Below are 27,798 nucleotides of genomic sequence, written 5' to 3' on the forward strand. Positions count from 1 at the left end.
AGAGCAAAGGCACAGTATTGGAATGCAGGATATTTTGAAAGGAATTGAGGATTCTCCTGCAATTTAAAATAATTTGGATCTTAAAACCTCGTGGCGTATTCTTTCAGATATGCAGGTTGTTTGCTTCATGTTTTACCTTATTCCTTTAACAATAGAGTCTGAGCTTTTAAGGGTTAAATGATGTTCTTCTGGCACTACAAAAAAAAAGGTATGAGACCAACCATTGAAAGATGGCATTGGGCATGAATATCCATTGAGAAGCTCCTCCCTCCTGGCCTAAATGAGTAGGCACTCCTTCAAAGTGATGTCATTGGGTTGTCCTGGTTCAGACCATGCAAAAAAAAAAAACAATTATACAGTCACACACACAAAAAAAGAAGCTTTTGGCCAGCCAGCAAAAGTACAACTATCAATACAACACAAACCAGGAACGACAATGAGCTTCAGTCAATTTTCATTCAACTATTTAAAGCGTTCTTGTTAGGAACTTTCCAGCCTACTTACTTCAAAGGCCAACTGCAACAGAATTTCACTTTGGCTAATTTGGTTATAAATAAACAGTATGCAGGCTTCGTCCGTAAATGGGACTGCCTGCCACGCGGCACTGCATTCGGCAGTAGCATGCTCCCTGAACGTGGGGGATTTCTGGTGGAGGTACTAAGCTAAGTAATCCACTGGGTGGCAGACGCGTCCGAGCTCTGATGCAGTGAGAATCTGAAGTGGCGCAAAAGCTGCCTTTCAGTTTTTGTCAAGGCAGAAAACGTCAAAAATGGAGTGTTCGCTGGAGCAGTGGTATGTGATTAAATTTTGCTTTCACCTGGGCAAAACCGCTTCTGAGATGCTTGCCTCAGTTAATATCTGTGCCGAAAGATCAAATAGCTGCTCCACCACTGCGACCCTCGTAAAAAATGTCCTCCAGCATGGATTTTTCTGAAGCAGTTTCAAAGAATGAATTGGTTTAGAAGCAAATGCTGTTTACACATTAAGCTTGGTTCCTAATTTTGTAACTCCTTGCCAGGGTATCCAGATGAACTTGGGCCCACAAGTGGATAGCCCTTGCGAAACAGTCTTAAGTGGCACGACTGATCCAAAATTTACCATAGAACAAGCATAAGATTATATTTAAAGAAGCTACCTTAAAATGCCGCTAATGCGAATTGGATACATTATATTTCCATACAAAGTTTTGACAATGGCTAGGGTTGCTAAAACATTGAGGGAGAACAAGGAAACTAGCAGTCTTCTTGATCACAATATTACCTCACACTAAGAATGATTACAATAGCTTGTGTGTTGCTTTCCTCATTTTTGAGGAGAGTTAGGTACAAAAATTTACTATATTCTGAAACAGTTGTAAGCTTCATTCGTGTGTTGCTGATGTTGTGCAAGCTGAAGCTTCTTTTATTTTTAGTTTGGTATTCTTCTCACACATCCTTTTTCCTCCCCAAGACAAAATGTGTCACTTTTCGTATCCCTTCTGTAAGCTACTCTCTTGCCGTTAATGGCATAAGGAAATCTCTTTGGATGCATTATATTAAAGGTCAGCTGCAATACAGTTCTGGGCCATGTAAGAAGCACGATATCAGATAGTGTGGATATATGGCAGCCCCCACGCAAAATTTTGCATTTGCGATACAAGTAGATGTGTTGATAGAGGTTTTCAAAATAGGCATTCTTGATACCAAACTAAAAAAGAGATTTACGGGAGGGGGGCTCTGCCCCCCCCCCTCCCGGAAAACTCTGGAGGGGGCTCGGGCCCCAGAGCTCCCCGGTAGTCAGCGCCTATGACCATTTTAACTCAAATATTCAATAAATATAGCAGAGCAGGTTTACACACATCAATGTATCATTCAGCATAAACATTACGAAACTATTTTCATTTATTTTTAATAGAATGCTTTTCCCTGTGCACCTATCATGGTATGAAGGCGTTTCTGCCCTTTTAACTAGCAAAAGACATTTGCACATTCATCGTGCTTCAAGCAAACAAAATAAAAATATTGCGGAACAATGGCGCATAAGAAAGAATAAGCCCTAAATGGTGCACGTGACCCTGCCAGCAGTTGTGTGAGTGAGCTAAACCTCTGGTACCACATCCACGTCTATGGAAATTCTAAAGTGGCACAGTCAACAACTATGCTAAACACTGTTCAATAAGAAAATACCTAAGGCTTCTTTTTGATTCAGCCTTGAGCAAGTTCTGTGCCAGTCTAGTACGAGGAGTACAGAGCTGCAGCACAGACGCCAAGAACAGGACTGCACAATGGCAGTAGTACATTGGAACTAATCTAGTACACTATAATTGACACCTCAACTGAAAAGAAATGCAACAAACTAGCAAAAATAACAACTGGACGACCGACTGCATCAACTATCCGTGGCTATAGCCATTCCGTTGACCTTCTGGATGATGATAGCATGCTGTAAGTTTCGGGTTAAGCTTTACTAGCGAGGCTGCATAAATGGAACAAGGCTTTCAATTTTATGCTTCTTTGGCACAGGCTCAGCGCAAAATCCCTCTGCAATGCCATTTTGGAGAAGGATGGCACGATTTTGTGGAACTGGGCACAACTGTTCCGCCACTAGAGCCTACATTTCTTTTGTATGCAAAACTGTTTTTTCCTCTTCCTTAGTAAGTGGCGCAGAACACCTTCAATGACTGCTGGCTTCTGGCCTAGTTTTTGACCCTGCTGATGCTAAACTTTTGATAAACAACAGAAAGAAGGCGATAGTAGATCATCTGGTTCACATGCAGAAAAACTATTCATGCGGTCGAATAAGCAGGCACATGCCAAAATCCATATGCACAAAAGAAGACGAAAATAAAAACTGCAAAGTGTGCCATGCTCAGGCTGACAAATGTTTGGTGCTAGCCTCCGTCAGTAAAGACATGTCACTTGAGTCAAAAACATGGATCTTGGCTTGCCATGTTATTGCGCCACCGAAATATAGGACAGGGTTAGCGACTGTGCAATCCCAACACACACTCACATCATCCAGATCCTCTAAGTACACTGGTGCCTGAGGCTCTGCTTCCAGGGCCTCATCCAACGTGCTCATCTCAAGAGTAGGCTGCCCATCAGCATCAGGAAATAGAAACACGCTGGCCGATCGGCTGCTCAAGGGTCGGCCTGTGGCAGAACTGCCTAAGGAAGTTGCCGACCTGCAGCCAGATCCATAACCACTCTCGGGGCTCTCTGTGTGCTCGGCTTCGCTGAAGCGATCCAGGCTGCTGAAGAGGACTGTGTGGCTGGCACGGTGGGGCACAACAGTGGCAGGGCTGCCTTCTGTGTGACTTGCAGCCTGATTCAAGCTATTGCACGCTCGAATCTGCGGCCTCGGCAGCTCTGGGGGAGGGCCCTTTGGTGGCTCACAGAGGGTCAGCCGCTCAGGCTGCCTGTCATGGCGGACAGAGAGGGCATCCAGAAGCAGACCCCAAGAAAGACTTGAAGCAAAAGCTTCCACGCCTGCAGCAGGTAAAAAGGAGAATAAAGTGTCAAAGTATAGGACTTGGCAAAATGATAAGTTGACCTAGGCAGTGACTGGTCAAATTAAAAAAAAGAGATGAGGAAAGAAATAAAGAAGCAGGCACACACCCAAACAAAAGAAAGGAAAAATAACAAGCACAACACAACCACTGTGGGTGTAACAAAACTTGTTCAGAAAAAAAGAAGCAATAAATATACCCTGGCATGCCTTCATGTAGTCAGACACACGCTTCATAATAAAAAAAGGGCAAGTATAACGTGGCAATACGTTTTGATTCGTTCTATACCTTTTTTATCCAACTAATGACTGGCCGATCCTGGTTATAACATGGCCAGAGCACCATTCATACTAACCATGAAGTGTGAAAAGAAAAAAAATAGAATAGAAGCTTCATGTACTTCTGATGAAGCATGAAAATTAAAGAAATTAATAGAATCTCTGTGCTATCTCAGTCAAGGTCTTATCTATGAAAACAAGGCTTCTTTGTAACAAACAAGCTTTAAAAGTGCATAAATCGACCTCGTGGGGTTCCTTAACGTGTACCCAAAATACGGTACACAAGCATTTTTAAATTCTGCCACCATTAGGTTGCAGCCATCAAGGCTGGAAATAAAACCTGTGACCTCGTACTCAGCAACAGAATGCTGTAGCAATTCAGCCACTGTGTCATGCGCAAGTGTTCGAGTCAATGTAACACTAAGCTGTGATAGTTGCCATTGCAAGCAACCAAGGCCACATTTACTAGAAGTGTCACAGAAATGCCAAAGTACCAACCGTCCTGGCCATTGGCTAGACGTTCTTTTCTCAGACTCAGCCAATCATTGTGTTCATTAGTGGACCTCACAAGCAGTCACTACAAAGCAAATGTTCCCTTAAAAGTGGACCACACTGAATGTTCCTTCAGACCACGCGAGGAAGACATATAGAACAGACCACACAAAAGAGCAAAAGAATGCACAGCGCACCGTAACAATGTCCAAAAACAAGTTATTTCATGCCATTATGTTCATGATGACATCAGAACATTTTAACTTCCAGTTATGAATGTTAAATTAAGATGCATAAATTTAAGGATTAGGTATTTCATCGTACCTGTTTGTCTAATGTGCTGGTCAACTCTAACTTCACACAGCTTAACTGGGGCATCAGTCTGCGTTTCCTTGGAGGCCCTGATTATTGGACAGGTCTCCACTCCTATGGTGACAGGATGTCTGCAGCAAATTCCTGATGAAGAGGAGGAAGAACCAGAGTCCCGCTGTTGCCGCCGCTGCCGCCGGCCCTGCTCCTTTTCAGTCTTCTTCAGCTTTTCCTTCAGGTAAGCCACTTCATGCTATGCAATGGAAAAACAGGACAATCTTGAAAGTAGCCCACCACAAACTTAGGTACAATAGTAGTCCAGAGAGCCACAGAAAATTCGATAAATTGCTGGTTCTCTGTGGTCATGCAATGAATACCCCATTTAATAACCTCGAGCTGACCACAGGAAAACAACATGTCATTATAGCAATAATCAGTGCAAGGTATAGTAAAACATTGCTAACTCAAAGTCACAAAAAATTGAAAAAAATTTCGAAATAACTGAAATTACAAAAACAGAAGTGCACTAACCATGCATATACCACGAGCCTTTTCAAAACGGCACCAGTAATATTCTCATTTGATCACTTTTGCGCGACTCGGCATTGAACACATAAGCGTCTATGAGCAAGAGCGTTAGTGGCACTTTACCAAGACAGCACCACATAATCTCTCGATAACACCAGTGAACTGTGCTGGTTCTGAACGTTCTGAGCGTAATTACTGCTCACTGAACATTACATTACTGCTCACTGAACGTTCCAGTGAGCAGTAATGGTAGCACTTTCTTATCATTATTACTTTTCTTATTTCAGTTTAAGTATGAAGAATTTGGCAGTTTTGCCCAAAGGGCAAGCGTTGACCGTTATAGCTAGGTTCAACATTGCACTCGAACTCCTTGTAGGGTGTTGCAATATGTGGGTGTAACATGTTCGCACAAAGCAGCATGCAAGGCAACTCCTGCTGGGCAGAAGGAACATCCCCATGGCAGCATCAGGCACCTCACAATGCTGGCGTGATGATTGCAGGCAGAAGTGCTGCAGGTGTCGTGCCTTGATGGTGCACAAGGTCAGGCCAACGAGAATCCGTTGGCGCCCAGTTGAAGCACCCAGTGAAATATTAGTGTTAGCTTGACGTGTACTGTTCATATTGATTCCTTTTGGAATGTCCTGATCTAAAAGCACTAACACTTGCATTAAAAGCACACTAAAAAGCTTTTAAATCAGCACATCCCTAAAAGAAATCAAAATGAACCAACTAGCCCCTTTATGCTCTGTTTACTGCTCAGACTAGCGCATACACACCACAGCACAGCAGGAATGCTAGTGTGCTTATCGTCTGTGTGTGCACACAATGCTCATGCCAGCAGCGGAAGGCAGAACGCTGTCCACTGAGGCAATACAGCATTGATTGTGCCGCCACTTTGTTTGATTGTGCCGCCACTTTGTTTGATTGTTTTTGCAGCCAAACGCGCTCAGCAGCTCTAGAAACCCTCTAACACACTGCACACCTACCTCACAAGCACTGTCGATACTGAATGCATGACAACCCTAATTGCAATACCACAAATGAGTCTCAAGTGTTTCAGTATTACTATCACAATCAAACATCTATTTCTGTAAGTTTTAATGCGTTAGCATTCTCAGGGTGTCTAGCAAGTTTCCAGGCTTTCCCTGAGTGCCTTTGCAAGATTGCCTGAGCGACACAGAACTTTGTTTTATGTCAAGATGGGCTGGCACTATGTCACCCGATGCTGTCATTCTCTAGTAAGCATGTTGAAAATTAAAAAAAACGACTTAAATGCAGTTTAAATACTAAGGAGTAGTATTCATTTTATTCAAGATAGAAAACTGAAGGGATGGGTTATTAAAATGCACAGCAAATAAAATATCTTCGAAAAAATGATAAAGCCCACTGCAAATTGAGTTGAACATTTCAAATATGAATAAAAAGGGATGCATAAGGAAGCAAATATTTTCGAAAATGAGTTATTTCTATCAACTGATAGCAAGCTCATTGATATTATCCCAGAGCTTTGTCACAAGTGAGATTTTCTCAGCAGCTGGAAAGTCAACCTCAACTATCCTGACATACTCTCAGCCAGGGCACAATGCCTCAGCGCTGTGTTTCACTGCTTTAAAGAGTTTATTTTCATTTACATGAAGGTCACCTGCATCTTGGAGTCAGTCAACACTGTTTTTTGAGCTCAAGCTCCTTCAAAGAAGATGTGGCACAGTTCCTTTCCAGTTCATTCCTCAAAGTGACAGTCGTTTCTGTTATCATCCTCGTGCTGCCACGTGGTCACCCCAAGGACCATTTGAAGCATCCTTTCGGTCAATTGTACAGTCAACGTCCAATTTTTTGGACTCCCTGGGTGCCGCGAAAACCTCCGAAAAATCGGGCAGTCCGAAAAAATGAATGCATGTCTTTTACTGCTCTTAGGAGTTCAAATCGCCACAGGCACGTCCTAAAAAGCTGTGAAGGCCTGCCAGTACACTTATTAGGCATATCGATGCTCGTACTGTGACAGGAGACAGTGGGTGCACGTGTGTATAATTAGGGAATACCAGGAAATACGTACTGTGTCCCATGACACTTGCCCCTTGACATGCTTGTTAAGCTTCACCGCAATACTTCACGTATGACGTAGCAGTTCTGCGGAAACCCGCAAGGTTGAGAGAAGTAATTAATAAAAGGAAAATCAGACATCCACCCGTTCCAAGCAATTGCTACAAAAGAAACCCGTACGGGTTCCTTGAAAGAAAAGCCTCACAGTTGAAGAAAAATTCGTCCTGGTCCAGGGCTCGAACCTGAGACCACTGCCTTTCCGGGGCAGCCACTCTACCATCTGAGCTAACCAGGTGGCTAGCAGATGGCAGGGTGAAGTCGAATTTGTCAACAACACGAAGCAAAGGCAAGCGTTTGATGTAGCAGTTCTGCGGAAACCCGCAAGGTGGAGAGAAGTAATTAATAAAGAAAAAAATCAGACATCCACCCATTTGTAGCAATCGCTACAAAGGAAACCCATACGAGTTCTTTGAAAGAAAAGCCTCACAGTTGAAGAAAAATTCGTCCTGGTCAGGGGCAGCCACTCTACCATCTGAAATAACCAGGTGGCTGGCAGATGGCAGGGTGAAGTCCAATTTGTCGACAACACGAAGCAAAGCCAAGTGTTTGACGTAGCAGTTCTGCGGAAACCCACAAGGTGGAGAGAAGTAATTAATAAAGAAAAAATCAGACATCCACCCGTTCGTAGCAATCGCTACAAAGGAAACCCATACGAGTTCTTTGAAAGAAAAGCCTCACAGTTGAAGAAAAATTCGTCCTGGTCAGGGGCAGCCACTCTACCATCTGAAATAACCAGGTGGCTGGCAGATGGCAGGGTGAAGTCAAATTTGTCGACAGTACGAAGCAAAGGCAAGCGTTTGACATAGCAGTTCTGCAGAAACCCGCAAGGTGGAGAGAAGTAATTATTCAAGAGAAAACCAGACATCTACCCATTCGTAGCAATTGCTACAAAGGTACAATTGCTACAATTGCTACAATCTCTTGATATATATTTCTTTGATATATATTTCTATGTACCCTTAGATTTACCTAGAAGTGCATTGGTCATCTGCATCTCTTCACATCACACAGTCAATAAACCTGGTTCATTACAGTATAATATTGTTTTCTTTGATCATTGTCCCTGATCGACATTCCACCAACAAGAAGAGTGTGTAAAATGACACGATATCAATAAGGTTTCCTTTCGTAGCTTCATGTTGCAGATAGGCAACTTCTGTGGTTAAAATTATGTTTTACTTTTAGAAAACATGTGTTAAACATGTGAAACGTGTTAAAAATAGCAGTTCACCTGGCTAAAGCTACAATTGGTACCGGCCAACAAGAGTCCAGGTGCACCAAAGCAGTAAAAAATTTCACTGCACAGACTTTCTGCAAGAAAAAGTGGTCGTTCGCCAGAGTCCGTGCAAGGAACATCTGCTCGCTAGCAGATGACCCCCTTAACAACGACAGCAAATTTGAAGACATCACGTCGTATAACCCATGCCTCAAATATGTATACGTAGCAAAGAGGTGTCAATATAAATTTGCAGTTGAAATAAAACACTATTATAAGAGCATACGCGTGCAATCAGTCTCGGCGCCCGCAGCAAAATTATGTTGAATATGCTGCAAAGAGCGTCTCCACCCAAATCCAGTTCACTCACAGCACCCTCGCAAAATTTTTCCACACGCGGCGCCTCAGCACGAAAGCGCCGTTCGTCCCACTCGACCATTGTCTAGTACACTCTAAACACAAGGAGACGACATTCGCTGTGTGCCAGAAGTGCTCAAATGTAGGGAGAAAGTGTTCTTGTGCATTCTCCTTCTGTTACTTTCTTTCTATAGAAACAAATGAACTAACATTCCAACTATTACGAACAACATTTGTTCACCATAAAGTTGGAAAAATTATCGATGATGCGCCTTGGGCAGCCAATCGCATAGCTCACCCTACTAGCGTCATTAGGGGAATTTACGTCAAATGCTTAGAGGCAGCTGAAAATTCAGCCGAGCGGTGTGCTGCGATCGGCAGCGACGTACACTTTTAAAATTTTATAATAAATAACACGCTTTACACAGAGCACTTCGATGCGTCAATTAATGGTCGGAAGGACTCACTTTAATGACTCAGTACATTTGTACAAAATCGTCAAAATCGTTTCAGGGTCCCTCTAAATTTATCCGATACTAAGCAGAATCGAACCCGTCACGAACGTTCCTCAAGGATGGCAACTTGACGCATTATCAGGCTGTGCCACAAATACACTGGGTATGCGTGGCTCTTCAATGACCGTCTTGCCAACTTGGGGCACTGAGTATGTGCCACTGAGTGTATGGCTAACGAGGGAACAATTCTAAGCATTTAAAGGCACGCCATGCTTCTCATCTCAGAAGCCACGCGCGCACTTCATGGCAACGCCACTAGGTAGTGCAGCATGAACAGGAAGAAGTGCAAGTGAGGTGCCCATCTGCTGCATGAAATATTTCTCAGTGTTCGCACACACCAGCACGCAATGCATTTTGGAAGCCACACCCAAGGTTCGTAACGGTGGCGCTAGATGGCACCATGTTCTTAGAGAAGCACGAAAGGGGACTCCTGCTGCAGTACACACCTCCTCATAGCCTGTACTGATGGTGTAGTGTCACAATATTGATTCAATGCTAATGCATTACCATCGACAGTAATCTTGAGATGGGTTCTGCTACCTAGTTAGAGTGCAGCTCTTAAGTGGCCATTCCTGCGGCGAGCGTGGGCATCGCACCTCGTAATCGAGCGAATGAAATTAAAGAGGGTGATAGCGAAAAGAGCGTAAGGGGGAAAGCGGAGCAGGATGTTGCAGTGGAACCATGCGGCGGAAAGCGGAGGAGGAGGGTATAGTGAAAGCGTGAGAAAGAATGCTTATTTCCGCACAAGACAGGCTCTGTAGCAACGAGATGGCGCCAGAGTAGTGTGCGTCATCTGTATGGAAACAAAGCACTGCATGAGCGGAGGTCTGTCTGCGGCAGCGGCTGTGAATCGCGCCCACGCGCCACCCACAAGCTAGCTCTTGCGACCTCCCGATTAGCGAGGCAGTCATGTCACATTTCTCTCTGTTTGGAACGTGCTGCACAAGACAGATTGTTTGTACCAGCCAACATATCGCAAAATGAAAACACTTATAGAGCTTCGCTCAAACGTTGCATTAGGGAGTTACGAGTATCATAATCATCGGTTAATTTTTTATGATGGATTCACTTGTACTTCAAAGTTTTGCATGAAGTCTTCTCTAGAACTAAACCATCCAAAAGTAGGCTTTTTACGAAGTCCAAAACTTCATTGCAGTTGGACTATAGGAGTTATAATCTTAAATCAGCAAGATAATCATGAAAAACTGCATGCCAAGACACTAAACTGTGAAAGTTTAATGTACCAAAATAGAAGTTGTACCATATGAAAATAAATTCATGTGCATAAGTTAGCTGTTATAAGTGCACCATACCTTCTGCTTTAAAATGCATTCACTGTATTTTATAGCTGTTTTCGCTTTCTATCACGTGTACGAATGTGCAAAGAACGTTCAGGCTTGCTAGTGGTGCTGCCCTTGAAGTAAGTGGGATAACAGAACAGCACTGTCCCTCATTGCATGGCAGTGCTAATAAGTGCTCTTGTATGTACATAGGTAAGTTTGTGAGTGAGTGTGCCACATTCTGTGGTCTTCCTGTGGGATGCAAAATGCAACCCGTTTTGTTGTAAAACAATGCCTGTGCTGTCAAAAGAGCACTACTGGCATTTATTACTGTTTGTTACCTGTGGATGTAACAACCCATGTGAAAGGATTGTTTCATTTTTGAAGCCTTTACTTGTCTTGGCTCAAGAGTTAACTAAGAAATTATCAGAGCAGTTCAACAGAAAATATCAAAAACGTGCATATACAGTCGAATCTCGTTAATTCGAGCAAGCTTGATTCGAACTTCTGGTTTATTCGAACTGACACAGTGGTCCTGTCAAAGTTATGAGTATTCCAATGGGCAAAAATGCTTGGTAATTCGAATGCGCAAGCATTTCCGACGGTTAATTCAAGAATACTGTGCTCCGCCAATGCTCTCAGCAGCGCGCCAAATCACGCAGTGGTGCCTTCGACCAGCATCGCTCTGACCCCGCCATAGAGGAAAAGGTGAGGAGGGACCTCTCAACGCCGCACATGAGATTCCGTATGAAGTCCAAGCGCAATAACACTGTTGCCGTGCACCCTATGCTGTATGTGCAAGTGAAAGCGTGCAAGCAGAACGGACGATCACGGCTCAATCTCGCCCACACTAAAGAGATAGAGCGAGGCGGAACTGCGTGCCATCTTCTGTCATGCGCGAGGCACCCAACGTTGCAAGGCACCGGACGATGGGGGGTAGAGAGGAGGCAGCATTCTACTCTGGCTGAAACTGCGCATGTGGCATCTGTGCACAGTTGCCCAGCCGTATCTTGAGAGCAAGCTGCGTTGGGAGCAGAGTCTAGGTACGTCGGCGGCCCGTAGTTTTGTGCGTGCTGTGTATTCTTGGCGCTCACTTTTCATTGAAGCAATAGACAGCACAAATGTCACTTCACTCACCGCTGCTGCTGCGTTTCCTCACGCCAGTTTTATGACAGCGAGCTTCCGCAGTCATCGAGTGAGATGTGTTCATGTTTGCTTGTGCGCGTGTGACACCATGCTTTTAATTTAGTTAGCATGCCTATGTTTACAAGTTAATACAGCCTATAAAACTACTATCCTTGCTTCACAATTCATTTGCTATCGCAATCGTTGCTTCACCTTTCGAGCTAAACTGCGGCTTTTTTTTACAATGAAGAGTAAACCGAGATGTCCCGATGGAAAGGTTGCCGGAGACAGCGCACCACATCCAATTCTGTACAAGAAGATGGACCCTTAATACTACAAGGACGTGAAGGCGACACCCAGCAACTCATTCTCCTTATCTTTTGCATGCGGCAACGCTACAACAGAAGGGAGTGCACCAACATGACTATGATCAGTGGCAATGACTTCGTCATCTTCGTAAGACATGACGCATTAAGAACGCAGGACAAAGAACGTAAAAAAGCGTCAATCTGTCAGCAGATGAAGGAAGAAGCATGCGAATATGCAGAGGGAAGCAGCGGCAGAGGCCCAGTCCCATCTCGGCAACTACGTTGTGGCAGTCTTAGGTGGCAGTAGTGTCCCTGTATGCGGGAGCACGTACAGTAATACTAGGTGGCAGAGGTAATTAGCGCCATCCATCAAGCTGGCCAAAAAGCAAATCTGCTTCCCTCCCACCCCTCCTCGAAACTGCGCTTCCCTTTCCCTGCCTCTCAACTCCCTTGAAACTTCCTCACCTTCGATGGTCTCTGCAAGCACCCACCTCCGCACTGGCCTGGCGCCAGCTTAGCCTGCTCCCTGATGTTTCGTTTTCTGCCGTTATCGGGAAGCGAGCATTGGCCAACGCAGGCTGTTTTGTGGTCCTCGCTCGCTGTGTACTTGTGTGCGGCAATATTTCATGACTCGCACCGTTTGTGCATCGTGCTATGGTGCACGAGTACTTCAAGAACAAGTCCTCCTTTTAATTCGAACAAATTTTCGAGACTCCGAGTTCAAATTATCGAGATTCAACTGTGCTATCGTGGAAGTAATCAAACAATTCAGGACGCAAGAACCACAAAAAGATCACCTTGATAAACAAAATGCTAATTGCTTATTTCAGTACTAAGTTATTGTTTTCTTTTTCCTGATTGTGGTGAGTGTATTGTTTATTTTTGCTTCAGTACTAAGTTGACGCAGTGCAAAATAAACAGGGCATGAAGGCACACAAGATGACTTAGACAGGTACTGACTTCCACCTACTTTATTACGAAAAACATCGAACCAACTTAAATACATGCGGACATGTTATCGGCAAAGAATAAGTAACAAAAGTGACCATTCAGAAACTGCATTTCCTTATCTGCAATGTTGACACTAGGGGCACTCATGCAGATATCCCCGGCTTTCTAATGTGTGCTGCTTCTAATAAGTGCTTTCTGTTTTTGTTCTTGCGTGTTTTGTGTTGAACACTTTGTATGCATTGTTTTGTGTTTCTTCAAGTCCTGTTTATATTGTGCTGCACAAACTTAGCACTGAAAATAATGTACAAACTAGACCACAAGCGAATTCTTTTGGCGCAAATTGCTTATGGCTGGTGCCACACCTGTCTGCAGCTTCTCTCTCAGGCTGGCATACAATTGCTATCGTGCTCGCTTATCACTGTTTTCATTACAGGGCTACATAAACACAATCATGACTGCAAAAAAAAAAAGTTATTTAAAAAGCTTCTGCAACATTCTCCACACTACCGCTGCAAGATCGGGCACTCCAAACACTAAGCTGTTTCATTAAAGGAGAAACATGACAATTGATTGTCGGTTCCTTTAAACATGCCTTTCCAATGTAATGAATAAGAAGAAAGGAAACTGAGGGACCCGATTTTTATTACTCATACCATAAGAAGCCGACAATTAAACACACCAATGACAGCATAGGGTAACTTAATTATACTTAGTAAGTGAAATAAAGAAATGATAAATCAATGGAAATGAAAGTGAATGAAAAAAACAACCAGCTGCAGATGGGATATGAGCCCACGTCTTCGCATTACGCGTGAGATGCTCTTACCAGACGAGCTAGCGCGGCGCCATTTTCCCATCCCCTTTTTGAGGTATTTATGTTTCTCTACTGGAACTAACTGTGGGTGTGTTAGCCAGCGCCACCACTCGCAAGCCTTGGCAGCAGATGTGGAAAATCCTTTCCACCGCAGGCATCATGTGTATGTGAACTTTTTTTGGTGAAGGCCAACAAACTCATTTGAATCCGGCAACATTTAGAACTCAGAATCAGTTTTATTTTCCTCAAGGAAAAATGGACCCCAGACAAAAAGCTGCTCATTCAGCAGCTTGACGAGGCCTGGGGCCCTTCAAGCAGTTGCAACAGTGGCAAAACAGCAGTGTACGTCATACACCCATGCAAGAAGAAAAAAAAAAGCAACTCGAGTAACAAAAAAAAAGAAAGAAAGAAAGAAAGAAAGAGAGAAAGAAACTGTTTGCACCAAGCTGTGAAGAACGGGGAAAAAAAAATATTTACATATACATTCACCAATAACAAACCAATATTGTACACTGACATGTTATATTCACACGTACACACGCAAACACCCGTAGAAGTGGCGCGCATATGCCCCTATATATACATATATGTACACCTACATATACATTCACATATACACACGCACATGGCATATATACACACCATTTAAATACACACATGTAAACTTCAAGTAAATATTTTATGAAGAATGAACTGTTACAAAAACGGAGAGCGAGAAAAAAAGTGAAATTAGAAAATGCCTGCAAAATGCTTCCAAACTAATCCACACAAAAGCACGCACAACGCCGAATGTAAACTACATGATATAAATCTGTTGCCGATTAAGCAATTCTGTTTAAAAAGTATTCAATTAAAGCATGTTTATTTATTACGGGGCCATCAATTAGGCTTGTATTATCGTTCAGGGTGTAAGGTATCATATACTTTAACATTTGTTGACCGTAATTCGTTCGAGTTTTGGGAAGACACCACTTTTCTAATTGTCGAGTGTTGGCTGCCGGTACATGCGTTCCTTGAGCGCACACACGCCTTCAGGTAGCATGTGTGCATACTTTTTTTAGGTGAAGGCAACTGGTCAATAAACCCACAAGATGGCGCTACTAAGGCACCATCTTGAAGCCATAGCTGCCGCACTACACTTTTCTTCTGACGCTTTCACTGTACCCTCCTCCTCCGCTTTCTGCCTCATGGTTCCGCTACATGCTCCTCCTCGCGTCTTTCATCCTTTGCTGCGCTCCACATTTGCTCTTTCATCCTTCACTGTGCTAATTCGCTCAGTTACGCCAATGCTCATGGCATGAACAGGCCCCTAACAGCCGCGCTCTAAAATCGAGTTTCTCGATTTACATAGTGAAGGTCTCGAATCCAGCAGCACTGATGCCTTTAGGTAGCATGTGTGCGCTTATTGACCCGTAACCTTCACCCAAAAAATTCACCTATACGTGATGCCTGCAGCAGAAAAAATGTTCTACATCTGCAGCCAGGGCTTGCAAGTGATGGCGCTGGCTAACACTCCCACTGTTAGTTCTAATAGATAAACAAATACCCCAGAAAGTGGATGGGAAAACAGCACCACAGTAGCTCAATTGGTAATAGCACTGCATGCGTTGTGCGAAGACATGGGATAGTATCCCACCTGCAGCCAGTTGTTTTTTCACCCATTTTCATTTACATTAATTTATTCTTTATTTCAATTAATAAGTCTATGTAATTTTCCCTATGCTGTCCTTGGTGTCTTCATTTATTGGCTTCTTATGATATGACTTTCCATCTTAGTAGCTCAGAATTGTATGTTGCAAAATCGTGACAACTGGCCAGAGGAGGGCGATACTCTATGCACGCTTGTAATGAGATGCCCACCTCGAGGTCTTCTACTCGAAGGATGAGCAGCTCGCCCTTGTTCTGGGCCAGGGTGCGCTCTCGTTCTTGTTCACCCAGCACATAGTTTAGACGGGTGCGCTCCACGTCCACCAAGCCTAAAAAGAAAAGTGTTTCCAACATATGAAAATAGTACTATGGCGATTTCAAATGCAGGGGTCAGCCAAGCTGCACTCTCCCCACATAAAGAAAGACATTCTTAGTTTTGCACCAAGATGAGAGGACAAACATGTAACATTACAATGCAGAACAGGGGAGGAGAATGTTCTGATATTTTAGTACATTTTTCTCTATGCTTAAAGGATTTTGGACTTCTTTGGCAGCAAAGGTTCTTATTTAGCAGATTTCTCAGTAGAATATATATGTAGTTTTTCGGATCTCTGGAGGATTCACAGATATTCACAATATAACCATTGAGACTCTGTGGCAAGTTTTGTGCATAAAGTGTCAAGCATAGCTAGGTGCATGGGTAACATAAACACAAGTAGGCAAACAAATTTTTCGAGTAGCTGTCTTTGTTATCCATTTTGTCTATGTTATCCTTGTCCAAGCTCAAACTGATACGTGGCGCAAACACTATTCACTAGAAAATCCCCCAAAATTGGGGTGACCCAAGTAATGATATACCACCAGCAATACAGTACGTATTTACTTTTGTAAGGTCTCTCCTCTTGTAAGGCTTCCATCTCCACTTTGGTGTGTGAAAATTTGGGGGAAAAAATTTAACAAAGCATTATGCGCATACCGTGTATACTCGTTTAATTGACGCACTTGCATAATAAACGCACCCGTAACATTGCTCTTGAAAATTTTGATTTTTGTTTTCCTCCACATAATAGTCGCACCCAAACTTTGGTCCTTTGTAGTTCCACGATAGAACAGCCATGCTGTAGTTTTTAGGAGAGATTAGAATCTTTCACTCTCACACGTGTTTATAGAGCAAGCACACCTAATCTTGATGCCCATTGCTGTGTTGGAAATAACATTGCCACGTGAGAAACGCCAAGACCATGTAAACGAAATTCTACAGCAAGGTAATCTAGGCTACACAACCATGCTAGCACTAAACATGCCGTTTGGACACACCGGCATGTGCGGTGCATTTGATGACAGAGAAACTGACAGCAAACCATGATGAGAGAACACTGGTGGCAAGCATACTGTAAGAACAGGCTGTGCGTTATCACGATCACCAGGAACCTGATGGAAAGCGAGACCACAACAACTCAATTTGTTCTTGCCACCTGCTCGCAGCCAAGTGTCGGTGCAAATGCACCTCGCTGACTCAAGACAGCAAAAAATGCGCACTACTCTCTGCAAGAATACATTTACTCTGGCGTAATAGGTGAGTGCACGATGCGTGGTGCCTGGGAGAGTCCAAGTGAAGAACGGGCAGCTGCTGCTTGATCGGCATAGTGGGTGTAGTCGGGTGTAGTTTAAAATTTGCATGTGTGTGTGTGTTGCTCGCTTTTCTGCCTGTTTTTGGTTTTGCAGTCTGTGATGGGCTGTTAGTCGAGTTATATGCCTGCTGTGGGACGGAGATTTCATCTTCTCACAAAACAGAAATGCTGATCAGACACCAATAAACTTTGGCATGCAAATGAGCAGGACAGCCGAAGAAAGAGACACACGCAGTGTGCTTGTCAAAAAGTAGCGCTTCAGCATGATGCTTGCACTAACGGCATACAGCCAGAAATGGCTACGAGGGTGAGCTGTTGCAGAACCACAATGTAGATCAAGTGGCCTGACAGATTTGGCGATTCCGATGCAGAGTGAAGTGCAATCCACAAAAACACTGTTACAGTCTGAAAATAGTACACATGTATTTTTACTGCAAGGGTAAGTTTTCTGATGCATTTTTCAAATCATTACAGTCTCACTTTTCAATTTTGGTGTTTAAAAATGTTCCCATAAAGTTGCATGATAAAGGGCTAACTTGAACTAGTTGGTACGCGCCTGAAAAGAAAATGAGTATAACAGCGTAAGAAACGAGATGTGCAGGCTGACGAACAGCGTTTCACCTGTCTCAGTCTGCACGTCCCGTTTTTTGCACTATTACTGTCTCAGTCTGCACATCCCTTTCTTTGCACTGTTACTCATTTTTCAATAAAATTTATCCTGCATAGTAAACGCATCTCCCAACTTTGCTTCAGTCTTTCGGGGAAAAAAGCGTGTTCATTTCACAAGTTTATACGGTACCTATGTGCTGTTTAATTTCCATGACCTGCTACTAGATGACACAAGGTAATGTCCAGTCAACGATTGGATCAACACTATCGTCACTGTATCCCGCCAGATCACACGTCATAGATGTTTCAATGCTACCAGCTGTAACTCTGCAAAATGTTCAGCTGCATCATGCTTTCAGGCGCATTCCACTGGTGATGATAAGGAAGCACATAACTATGGCCCTTGAACTGTAGCATTCGAGCTCCAGGTGGTTCCATATATATATACGTAGAACAACATTGTAAATGTGTCGCTACACAGAAGTTTGAAGTGGACAAAAGACATGTGCATTGCTGGTGGGCTCGGAAAGAATTCGCCACTACCAACTAAACCCAGATATCGTTCCGAGGGAAACATTGCAACTTCCCAAGAGTTGGGGACCAATTTGTGCTTTATATAACAAGCACCAAGACGAATATGCAGTGCTGACTGAAATGATCCACACGAAAGCTCTGGCAATCGTTTGTCCCATGGGTATTCTGTCTGTGGAGCTCAAAGCAGTAGGGGATCAATTGAGTGCAGTTCAATGGGACAGTGTGAAGGCATAAGGCTGCCCCGTGTAAGGTCTGCGTCCTGTAAAATATCTGAGGGGAAAAAATAGCGTGAGCCCTAAACAAGTAAGTACACTATTGAGAGAAATCTAAGAAAATGCAAAAATGCAAGGAGTCATACGTGCAACTTCAAGTAATCAGGACTACTAGAAAATTTAGCAATAAGAAACTACGGTTCTTGCAGCTCTTGGTGATATATATCCCATAAGCAGAATTTTCAAGTTCCTTCTGAGCTTAGCATGGTACCACACAAACACAAAGCCTCATCAAGAAACAACCATGTATTATTGCGATGTTCCTGTGGTTCAAAATAGAGAAAATAACCATTTGTAATTTAATCACACAACAACATTTGTACTCACTGTCAAGAACCCGCTGTATTCTCCAGACTCGCAACAATATGACAAGGGCACCAGCCTGCCTGCCTTTGTCTGGTGAGACCCGGGAGGCCACATTCAGGCTAAACGCGACAACCACCACGACTGCATCCAGCACCTGTGAGCAGGACATCACAGCATAACACCAACAACGTGGAAAACAAAGTCTATGTGCAACACTTGATATGGTCACAGAGAATGCACAAACTATGGAACAAACTATGGCATAATACATGCATTGTGCTCTATGGTCCTATGTACATAGGATAGCTTTGTACTCCTCACTATCATGAAGTAGGCGTCGCACAATTTCAGACGAAGTTGTCTTTCAATTCAACAATGCCTAGTCATACAAACCTGCTTCCCCATTCAGGCTGCCAAAACCTTGAATACCTGTGTGCTTGAAGGAGCCATTGAAGAGAATGCTACCATTGCTTACATGTAGTTGTTATGTTTTCATACAATTCACCTTTGCTTTCTGCCACTTGTATTTGTAACAATATTTAGTTCTAATATGTCTTACAAACAAAACAATCAGTCATAATTATACTTTCTCACAGACAACATAGTTTCAACATCATTTTAGCATACTCAACACTTTTCACTTCACTTTGCATGTTTACTGTGACCACACAAACATAGAAAAGCAACTAACCAACAACAGCTGCTGCTCAAATAGCACATACACTGCTTACTTGTGCTATCTAGAGGCACTTTCAACCCACACAGCCAGAAAAGCATTTAGAAGAGATTGCAATGAAGAGAAAATAACTTCATAAGCCAGGCTGATTGCTTACAGGGGTATGAGTCACTGCATCTTCGCTTACTTACGGCGGTATGAGCCATTGCTGATGGTGCTATTTTTTGTACCACTCGACTAGCTGCCGCATTTTCCAGGCATGAGCCATTGCAATGAGCCACTTAAGGCTTTCGCCTTAATAAGTTCTTGTTATAAAGACTAAGCACTTTGTTGCATTGCAGCATATCCCTTGTCTTCTTCACTGATTCGCCAGAAGGTTACACTGGATGCAAACTTAAAGGTTACCTGTGACACCTTCTGAGCACTGTAGAACACTGTAAGTAAATTTGTTAAGTGGCTTTACAATACTCTCATGAGTGTCACAGGCAAATATTACCCTTATGGATGCAGCTAGGATAGCACAATTTTGTTTGGCAGGCCATTTTCTTCAAACTTTCCAAAACCACCTGCACTTCACTTAGTTACTATCACAAAAGAGTGAACATGATGGCTACTATGCAGGTTTCCTTATATGTCACAACTAAGCAGTGCCTCCAGCAGAAGTTAAATCAAAAGAATTCAATAAATATAGAGGTAGTGGCTCCACCTGGTGGTAAAAAAAATACCGCTCCAACTCTACGCCCTACAAGATCAGGCAGAGTGGCAAAGAATCGCTCCACATAATTTCAAGGGCGTATCAACACAAAACGTTGGTGCAATTATGGGTGAAGAGCAGCGGGCATTGTTCTGCGTGAGCACTGTTGAGCAGCTTTAAACACTTCACAAACAATGAAAAGAAAATGAAGAGCACGAGAGCATGGGCAGCATTTGATTGCCAATACATACCTTTATTCATACAAGACACAATCAAAAACTTTTTGTTGGAAAGGATTTGTGAGAAAATACTTTTAAATACCAGACACATCCTATATTTCCCACAGAAAGTTGTTGCTCAGCCCTCCTGTGAACTGAAATATATTTAAGATAAAATGGAAGTCGCACAGATAAAGGCCACGGCAACAGCAGGGTGGTGAAATGTAATTGTTCGAGCTCAATTAGTTAGCTGTGCTACTATAGATGCAATGCACACTACATTGCGCATTATATTATAGTTAATAAAAGGGAAGTGGGACATCCGCCCAGATGTAGCCACTGCTACAAAGAAAACCCATATGGGTTTCTTGTAAGAAAGGCCTCGCAATTCAAGAAAATTCGTCCTAGTCCAGGACAGTGGTGTGTGCATGCAGATCTGCGAGCGTGCCGGAAGAAAAGAGTTGCAATGGGAGGCAATGATCAGCCCTACAGTGATAAAAAAAGTACATAAATGTAGGAATCGTTTCACTGTGCCTGATAAAAAACCTGAAGAAAAGCAATTTTTTTTACCAGCCCACTCAAAACAGCCAGTATCTAGCTATGTGCGATACAAGGTACTCACCTCAGGTCCTTGCATAAAAAACCTAGCTCTTCCAGCAACTGCCCTCAACAACACCTGCCAAGAAAAAAAATAGAAGAGTGGCCTTCAATATAACAGCCAAATCTACCAACAAAATGTAGTTCTGCAAATCTGAAAACAGAGTTCCTCAGCTGCAGCAACACAAAAAATATTTTTGTTGAGACAAGAAAACACAAAAGCAGTAAGGGGAAACAGCAGCTGTTTCATCAGATGTGCTGTCCTCCAATTGAACCAAGCCCTTTAAAAAAAAGGTGGGGGGGGGAGATAACATTTTGTAAAGATGCATTAACAGTGTTTTTAGGACTGCTCTAGTTGAAGAAAGTGCTCTTGAACTATGGCTGAGCATACAATTGACATCTGTAGCATCTGTACATACATTAAAAAAAAAACAATACTGGAGGAGTTACCAAGCCCTTTTGCAATACCTCTCATGGTGTCAAAGAATCCATTTGGAACAGTTTTAACACATCAATATTTTTGTACCTTCTTAAGCATCACTAGTCAAAGTGTAGAAGGCTGGCTTGCCCTACAATTACAGTAAGTTCAAAGGGACACATTCATTTTTTTCCTCGTTCGTTGTTATATAAAGCACTGGAGCTCTCCCACATTTTCCGCGTTAGCTGAACTTCATGCTACTGGCCATTTTTGCTTCCTCAACATCAGGTGGAGCCACACAGTTCACAGTTGTGGATTTTGCATTTTAATTATATAATCAGCAAGGCTAATCACATGCTAAGTTTTTCGCATTGGAACTTCTCACATGCCACTGCTGCCGTAAAGCTCTAACTTTACATGACCTTGGCCAGACCCAAACTTGAGTAAGCATGCTCTCTTTAGGATCCTGGCCAGTTCACACTAACAAACCTTTTAGAGTGCATCCAGAATCCCAGCACCCAGTTTATTCTAACTAAAGTCGCTATTCTAGTGTTTCCTCAGTGAAGCTAACCTTTGACCTACCACACCTTGCTATACGCTGAAAGAGTTCGCGACTATGCCTCTTCCATAGAATATTTTACTATTATTGGATACTTAAGGAACGCTTGTTCCATCAGCCATCGTACATATCATGTTACACTGGTCACACCCAAGAAGTTCCAAGAAGTTGGTATACCCCATTGTCCAACAAAAATTTGCTCAGACTCATTTATACCAAGAACCTCGGAAGACTGGAACCACCTCCCTGCCTCCATCACTGCCATCTCTAACTCCAAGAATTTCAAGACCAGATCTAACACTAATGCTTCTTCTTGCCCCTCTTCTTTGAAAGCCTTAAGGTGATTGAGAGTACGAAAATAAATAAATAAATAAATAAATAAATATCCACACTGTGCTTTACCAGCCATGTAGTTTAATATACAACAAGCTAAGTTTATTAATTTCAGCACGGTGTCTCAGTATCCTTCACCAAGGGTGACATCAGGAAAGCTGTAGCAGCTTTTTGGTGATCCAGCTGGTGACCCTGGCAGTCATTTTCACGGAAGACCGACACCCGAAGACCCTGTATGTCAGCAGGTGACAACATTCTTGACAAGCTGATGTACATCTTGATACTGACTCTAATTTGCAACAACTCAAGGAGTAGCAACATCTGTGAGTGGGCGCTTTTATTTAAACCTAAACTCTGGGGTTATACACACCAAAGCCACACTCTGATAACGAGACGCTAGTGGGGAGGGGGGCTCCAGATCAATTTTGACCACCAGGGATACTTTCACCCAATGCACCCAATGCATGGTACATGGGCGTTTTTTTTTTTTTGCCTTCAGTATGCTGCGGCCGAGATTGAAGCTCAGCAGTGCAATGCCATAGCTACTGGGCTACATCAGCAGGTGATGGGTGGCTTTACTGTCCAGGTGAGACTCTCAATGTTCCATGACTTAGTGTACAGTGAGTCACGGTACCTTGTAACACACACTGCTACTTTCTTGAGAACCTCTTTGAGATTCCCCATGTATCAGGTGTTGTAATATAAACATGAGACCTTTGCTTCTGTGACTTTTTGCTCTTGCGCACGGTGGACCGCTACCCGAGAAGCCCTAGCACAGCAGGCACACGTACTCAATCGGTCTTGCAGTGAGCCTTTGTCCGTAAGCACCGTGACTGTCACACTGTGGCGTACCTTAAGTTAATGAACCAGTGTTTGTTGGTGATCTGAGTTCAGAGCCTTCTTTACGCTGTATCGGAGAGTAAAAGAACCCTGCTGTAGTGCCTTAGTGCATTGCGGAGTGGAGAACTGTCATGCCCTTTCCTGACCGCGGCTTGTACGGTGGGCCTTGTGCAAACTCATCTCCACATGTAACATGCATGCAGAAGATGTCATAATCTTCAGTGGCATCATACCAAATGCACAAATGTGGAGTGGATGCGGCTTGGTGCTTGCCCTCCTCAGCTCCATGTCAGATCACCATCCATCCATCTAAACTGAGCGATACAGGTAAAGATAGCTGCCCCTTACTTTAAAGTAAGGATACATGACAATAAGTTCCCTGCTAAAGTGCTTTCCCAGCTATACCATCAATGAAGGATGTCCCATTAACCCCATGTTTCGCATGCTTTTGCAGTATGTTTTTGCTCCAGAGGTTCTACTGTATTCACATATGGCTTCCATCCCTGCTTGCACTGGCTTTCAGCACACGGCACTATACTTATTTATCCTCAGCTGCCCTTGCACAGCAGACTTAAGCTGTGATACATCCAGGTGCTCTGCCTTAACAGAAAACACCTGCACCCAAAAGCTATTATAATTTACGTCCCCAAGTAACAGCTTTAAAATTCTCAGCTGATAATAAACCGAGCATCTTACGAGCAGTGTGTGCAATGATGCCACGTGAGAACACATCATATGCTTTTGTATGTTGTCTGTTTTACTGCTTGCAAACTGGTCATAATCACCATATGTTGATGCCAAAGGCACCATACTTTCTTATTACCAGTTAAACAAGAAAGTGTATCTTCCCTAGCAACCTTTGTGGAGTGGCACTGCCATAATGTGCAGCATCTTGCAAACAATTTGAAAGCGAATGTGGGTTTTGTCAGCAATGCGGGATCCTCCAAAATGCGTGAAAACTTAAAACATTTTGGCTAAGTTTTCTGTAATCAGAAGAGACTCGTATACTTTCAAGCCTAAAGATAACGCAACAGTTCTTTTCCTATCACCATGAAAACAAAAAGTGCAACAGGTCATGTGAGAGGATATGGACACAGTGCTGGCTGCCAAATTATGTTCACATTGCGCTGGAGGCAGTATATACATAAGGTAGCCAATAAAACAAACAAAACAATCAAGCCCTATCAGAAGGAAAGAGGGAGGTAAAATGCGAAGAACTGTTATCAGGAAACAAAAAATTGCAAGCACTCCCCCTACCGGAACATGGGGGTAAGCGAAGCTCGTCCTGCATGCACCTGACCTTTGTCACAGTTAAGTAACCCGCAGATAATGGTACCGAATTGGTTCAGCCTCCCGCTCCCTTAGCTCAGGATCTTCTTGTTGCTGTCGGATTGCCTGGGCTCAGGCGGCTCTAAAGACGCATTTATAGTCCGACGTTATCCATGCACAACTGAGCATCGTTAGACACCAGGCGCGTTGGAGCGCATTGGCCGCGTCTGGTTACGTTGGGGGCGCCAGTGTGTCGAACCATTGGTCGAACTATAGACGTTGCTGTTCTCGCCAACGTGATGCAATGTGTGCGTGCATTCATGCTACATCTGGCTATATTTAAAACCTTAATGGCTGGATCGGCGAGTTCTTGCTACCGCTCGTTGCACACTGCGAATTCCTTGATGAAGCACACAACGCGTGGGCGTCCCATCCGTTTTCTGAAAATGAACTGAACGGAAACGAAGAAGGCACAGTGCGAGTTAACCCTTTCCTGCTCTTTTCCTCCCCGGTGGAAGCAAACCAACTCTGATTGGTTGCGCACATGGCGTAAGCGCGAGCCTATGCAGCTGGAATCTTTGCTAATGGCTCATGCTCTGGCGCCAGCGCAGCTGTCAACTTATCAAACCTCCCTTACCCGCAGCTGCCCTGGTCTGGGAGCAACTGGGTTTTTGCGTGAGCAGACTGCCACCGAAACTTGTGAGCCAATACAAGCTTTGCTTGAAAAAGAAGCCAAGGGAAAAGATACAAAAGTTCCTTGTCATAGTAAAATGGTAGCAAAGGCAAACGCATGCACACAGGGCCCTTGTTATAAATTTCCTTGGCTTGTTGTTTACTTCAATTTATAGCGTTGTGTGTACACATACTGCCTTCAGCATAATAAACACATAAGTTGGTAGCCAGCACTGTGTCCATATCCTCTCACTTGTCCTGTTTGTCGCACTATGTTAACATGGTGATCACTCGCCAACTATACTTGCAGACAACTTTCTATGGCAATGAAGGAAAAGCTAGAAAGGCAAAGCATGCACGAATGAAAGAACTTCAGAAAAAAGTTCCAAATTTTCACCTGCGTTACTTTCAGCTGAAAGAGAAAAGGGAAAGAGAAAATAAACACATTACTCACAACAGCAAATTAAGACAAAGCTTATCACTGAGTGGTAAATTTGACCTATTTTTCTGCTGTTCTCTTCCGCTTCTGGGCAAATGTGAAACTGACACATGTGGAAGCTGTGCCAGTTCAGTGTGCGCTCCGAAAAACTAAATGCGCTGCCAAACACTGCCAGACTACTCGGCAGTGTAACACATGTGCAGAAGCTCTGCCTCCCCCCCCCCTAACTTAGCCTTCATTGCCACAGAAAGTTGCTCACGAGTATGGCTCACCTTTGTATTCTGCTTACTTATGAACCATGATGAATGGCTAGCTATGGAAACAAGAGCAGTGTCGCATTATGCAAGCTAATGACAAGATACAGAAAGGATTAAATTTGAAAAAAATAAATATGTCGTCTCCCGGTCTATGTCATCAGCTTGTGTGACATGAACACAAATACTGAAGGCCTGCAGATTATTTTCCATGATGACAGGTCTTTGGAGCCCTTGTCTAATTATAGAATTATGGGTTCAATGTCCTAACCGTGCACAGTAGGTTATGAAAAATGTCGTAGTGGAGGGCTCCGAATTTTGAAAACCTGGGGTTCTTTAATGTGCACCTAAAGCACAGTACATGAATGCTCTTGTATTCCGTCCTCATCTGTATACGAATGCTACAACCGAGAATTATATGCGTGACCTCATGCTTAGCAGTGCAATGCCATAGCCCCTTAGCCACCATGGCATGTAAGCCCTAGTTAAAATACAATGAGAAGATGGTCAACAAGATTGTGGGACAAATTTCTGGCATACCGTAACCTGAAAAATAATTTTATTTTGAACAATCATCAAGAAAAGCATCACCACGGCATGTAAGCCATAGTTAAAGTACAGTAAGAAGATGGTCAACAAGATTGGGGATCAAATTTCTGACACACTGTAACCTGAAAAATAATTTCATTTTGAACAAGCATCAAGAAAAGTATAACTACTATCTAAAATGCACAATATACACTACTGGCACAAATGTCAGTTTGAATCATCATTAAAAGAGAGGAGGCTTAACTAGTGCAAGAATCAGCCTACTTAAATAATGTGGCAAGTGGAGCCATGCCCAATAATTTTTAGAAATGTCCCTTCCATTGCATGACAACTAGTTACAACCAGTGGAAGCAGATATAAATATGTACACAAGCACACTTCTCACTAGAATTATTTCTTTGCCATTAAGTGGCTGAGGGTGAGCAGCAGAATGTCAACCACCCTAGTTTACACACAGAGTCATTATGCTGGGCTTCGACGTTAAATCACTTAAACAGGTAGTACGACAGCAAAGACCAAGTTACAGGTTTAAATGTCTGGGATAAGCACTCACCTCAGCCAGAAAGAGGCTCAGCACAGCCAAGGACAATGAGCTAAGAAGAGCTACGAACGTTTCGAGTTTTGCAACTGTCAGGTAGGCACTGTGGGATCCACTGCTGCTGCTGCTATCACCACCGACGCTCAGATTGAGTGAGCAGTTTTGCAACATCAGCTGAATTTCTGCATCTGAGGAGAGACAGAAGTAGGTGGTGGTGGTGAAAATGTATTCACCTCAAAATCAAGTACTGGCCTCAGAAGAAGAACAGGCAAAGCTCAGTTTAGACAGGAAATAAGTTTAAGATAGATATAAAGTCATTTAAGCACTAAGGCTTTGATTGCAGCGCAACCAGCTCAATGATGCAGAGACGGAGCAAGACACACACATAGTGGTGTGTGTGCGTCTTGTTCCTCCTCTGCATCTTTGTAATAGTTGCACTGCACTATAGAAACCTTCAAGATGACAAACCAACAAGCCCAAATCTCAACACTGATCACTTGAACCCGCCCAGCAAATGCATGCACATTCCAAAAGGTTGAGCCCAGAGTGGCAATAGTTGATAGGGGCTTACATTGCAAAGTTACTGTTGTGTACTGTCATCTGTTCAGTTTACATTCCTCATGCCATCACTGATGTGCCTTTTGTTATGTTTACAGTGCACTAATTAAACAAGCACAGATGTTTACTATTACATTTTGTATCCTCTAACAGCGTGGAAAAGAGTTCATGTCTACTGCAGCCCTCCTGCAACTGTACAGCAGAGCCAAGCCTCACGGTATCCCCGGCACGAGGCATTCAGATACATTATGCACTATTAAGGGGAGATGCACCTCGAAAAGTTACATTTTTGATGAAATCCCCCAACTAAGTTATTACTGATAAAATTATTCTTAGTCATTCAACTTTTACTTCTCCAAAAATCGAGGCTAAATTTAAACAATACATTTGTGAAGAATCCATCCAAATTAGTCGCGATGGCTCTT

At 43.2% G+C, this 27,798-nt stretch overlaps 1 protein-coding gene across 2 annotated transcripts in view; it reads right to left on the reverse strand.

Moving 5' to 3' along the window:
- Positions 1-27,798, reverse strand: part of LOC135919595 (uncharacterized) — a 47,188-nt gene that overhangs the window by 14,011 nt on the left and 5,379 nt on the right. For both annotated transcript variants that reach the window (XM_065453517.1, XM_065453516.1), the window contains exons 4-10: positions 26,831-27,003; positions 20,970-21,023; positions 18,781-18,913; positions 15,621-15,736; positions 4,582-4,819; positions 2,992-3,467; positions 222-320 (exon numbers count right to left, since the gene is read on the reverse strand). In XM_065453517.1, the coding sequence (XP_065309589.1) occupies positions 297-320; positions 2,992-3,467; positions 4,582-4,819; positions 15,621-15,736; positions 18,781-18,913; positions 20,970-21,023; positions 26,831-27,003 (1,214 nt within the window). In that variant the 3' untranslated portion in view covers positions 222-296. The remainder of the gene's footprint in view (positions 1-221; positions 321-2,991; positions 3,468-4,581; positions 4,820-15,620; positions 15,737-18,780; positions 18,914-20,969; positions 21,024-26,830; positions 27,004-27,798) is intronic.

Source organism: Dermacentor albipictus, chromosome 2 (genome assembly GCF_038994185.2).
Source record: "Dermacentor albipictus isolate Rhodes 1998 colony chromosome 2, USDA_Dalb.pri_finalv2, whole genome shotgun sequence".
In the NCBI taxonomy this organism is placed as follows: Eukaryota; Metazoa; Arthropoda; class Arachnida; order Ixodida; family Ixodidae; genus Dermacentor; species Dermacentor albipictus.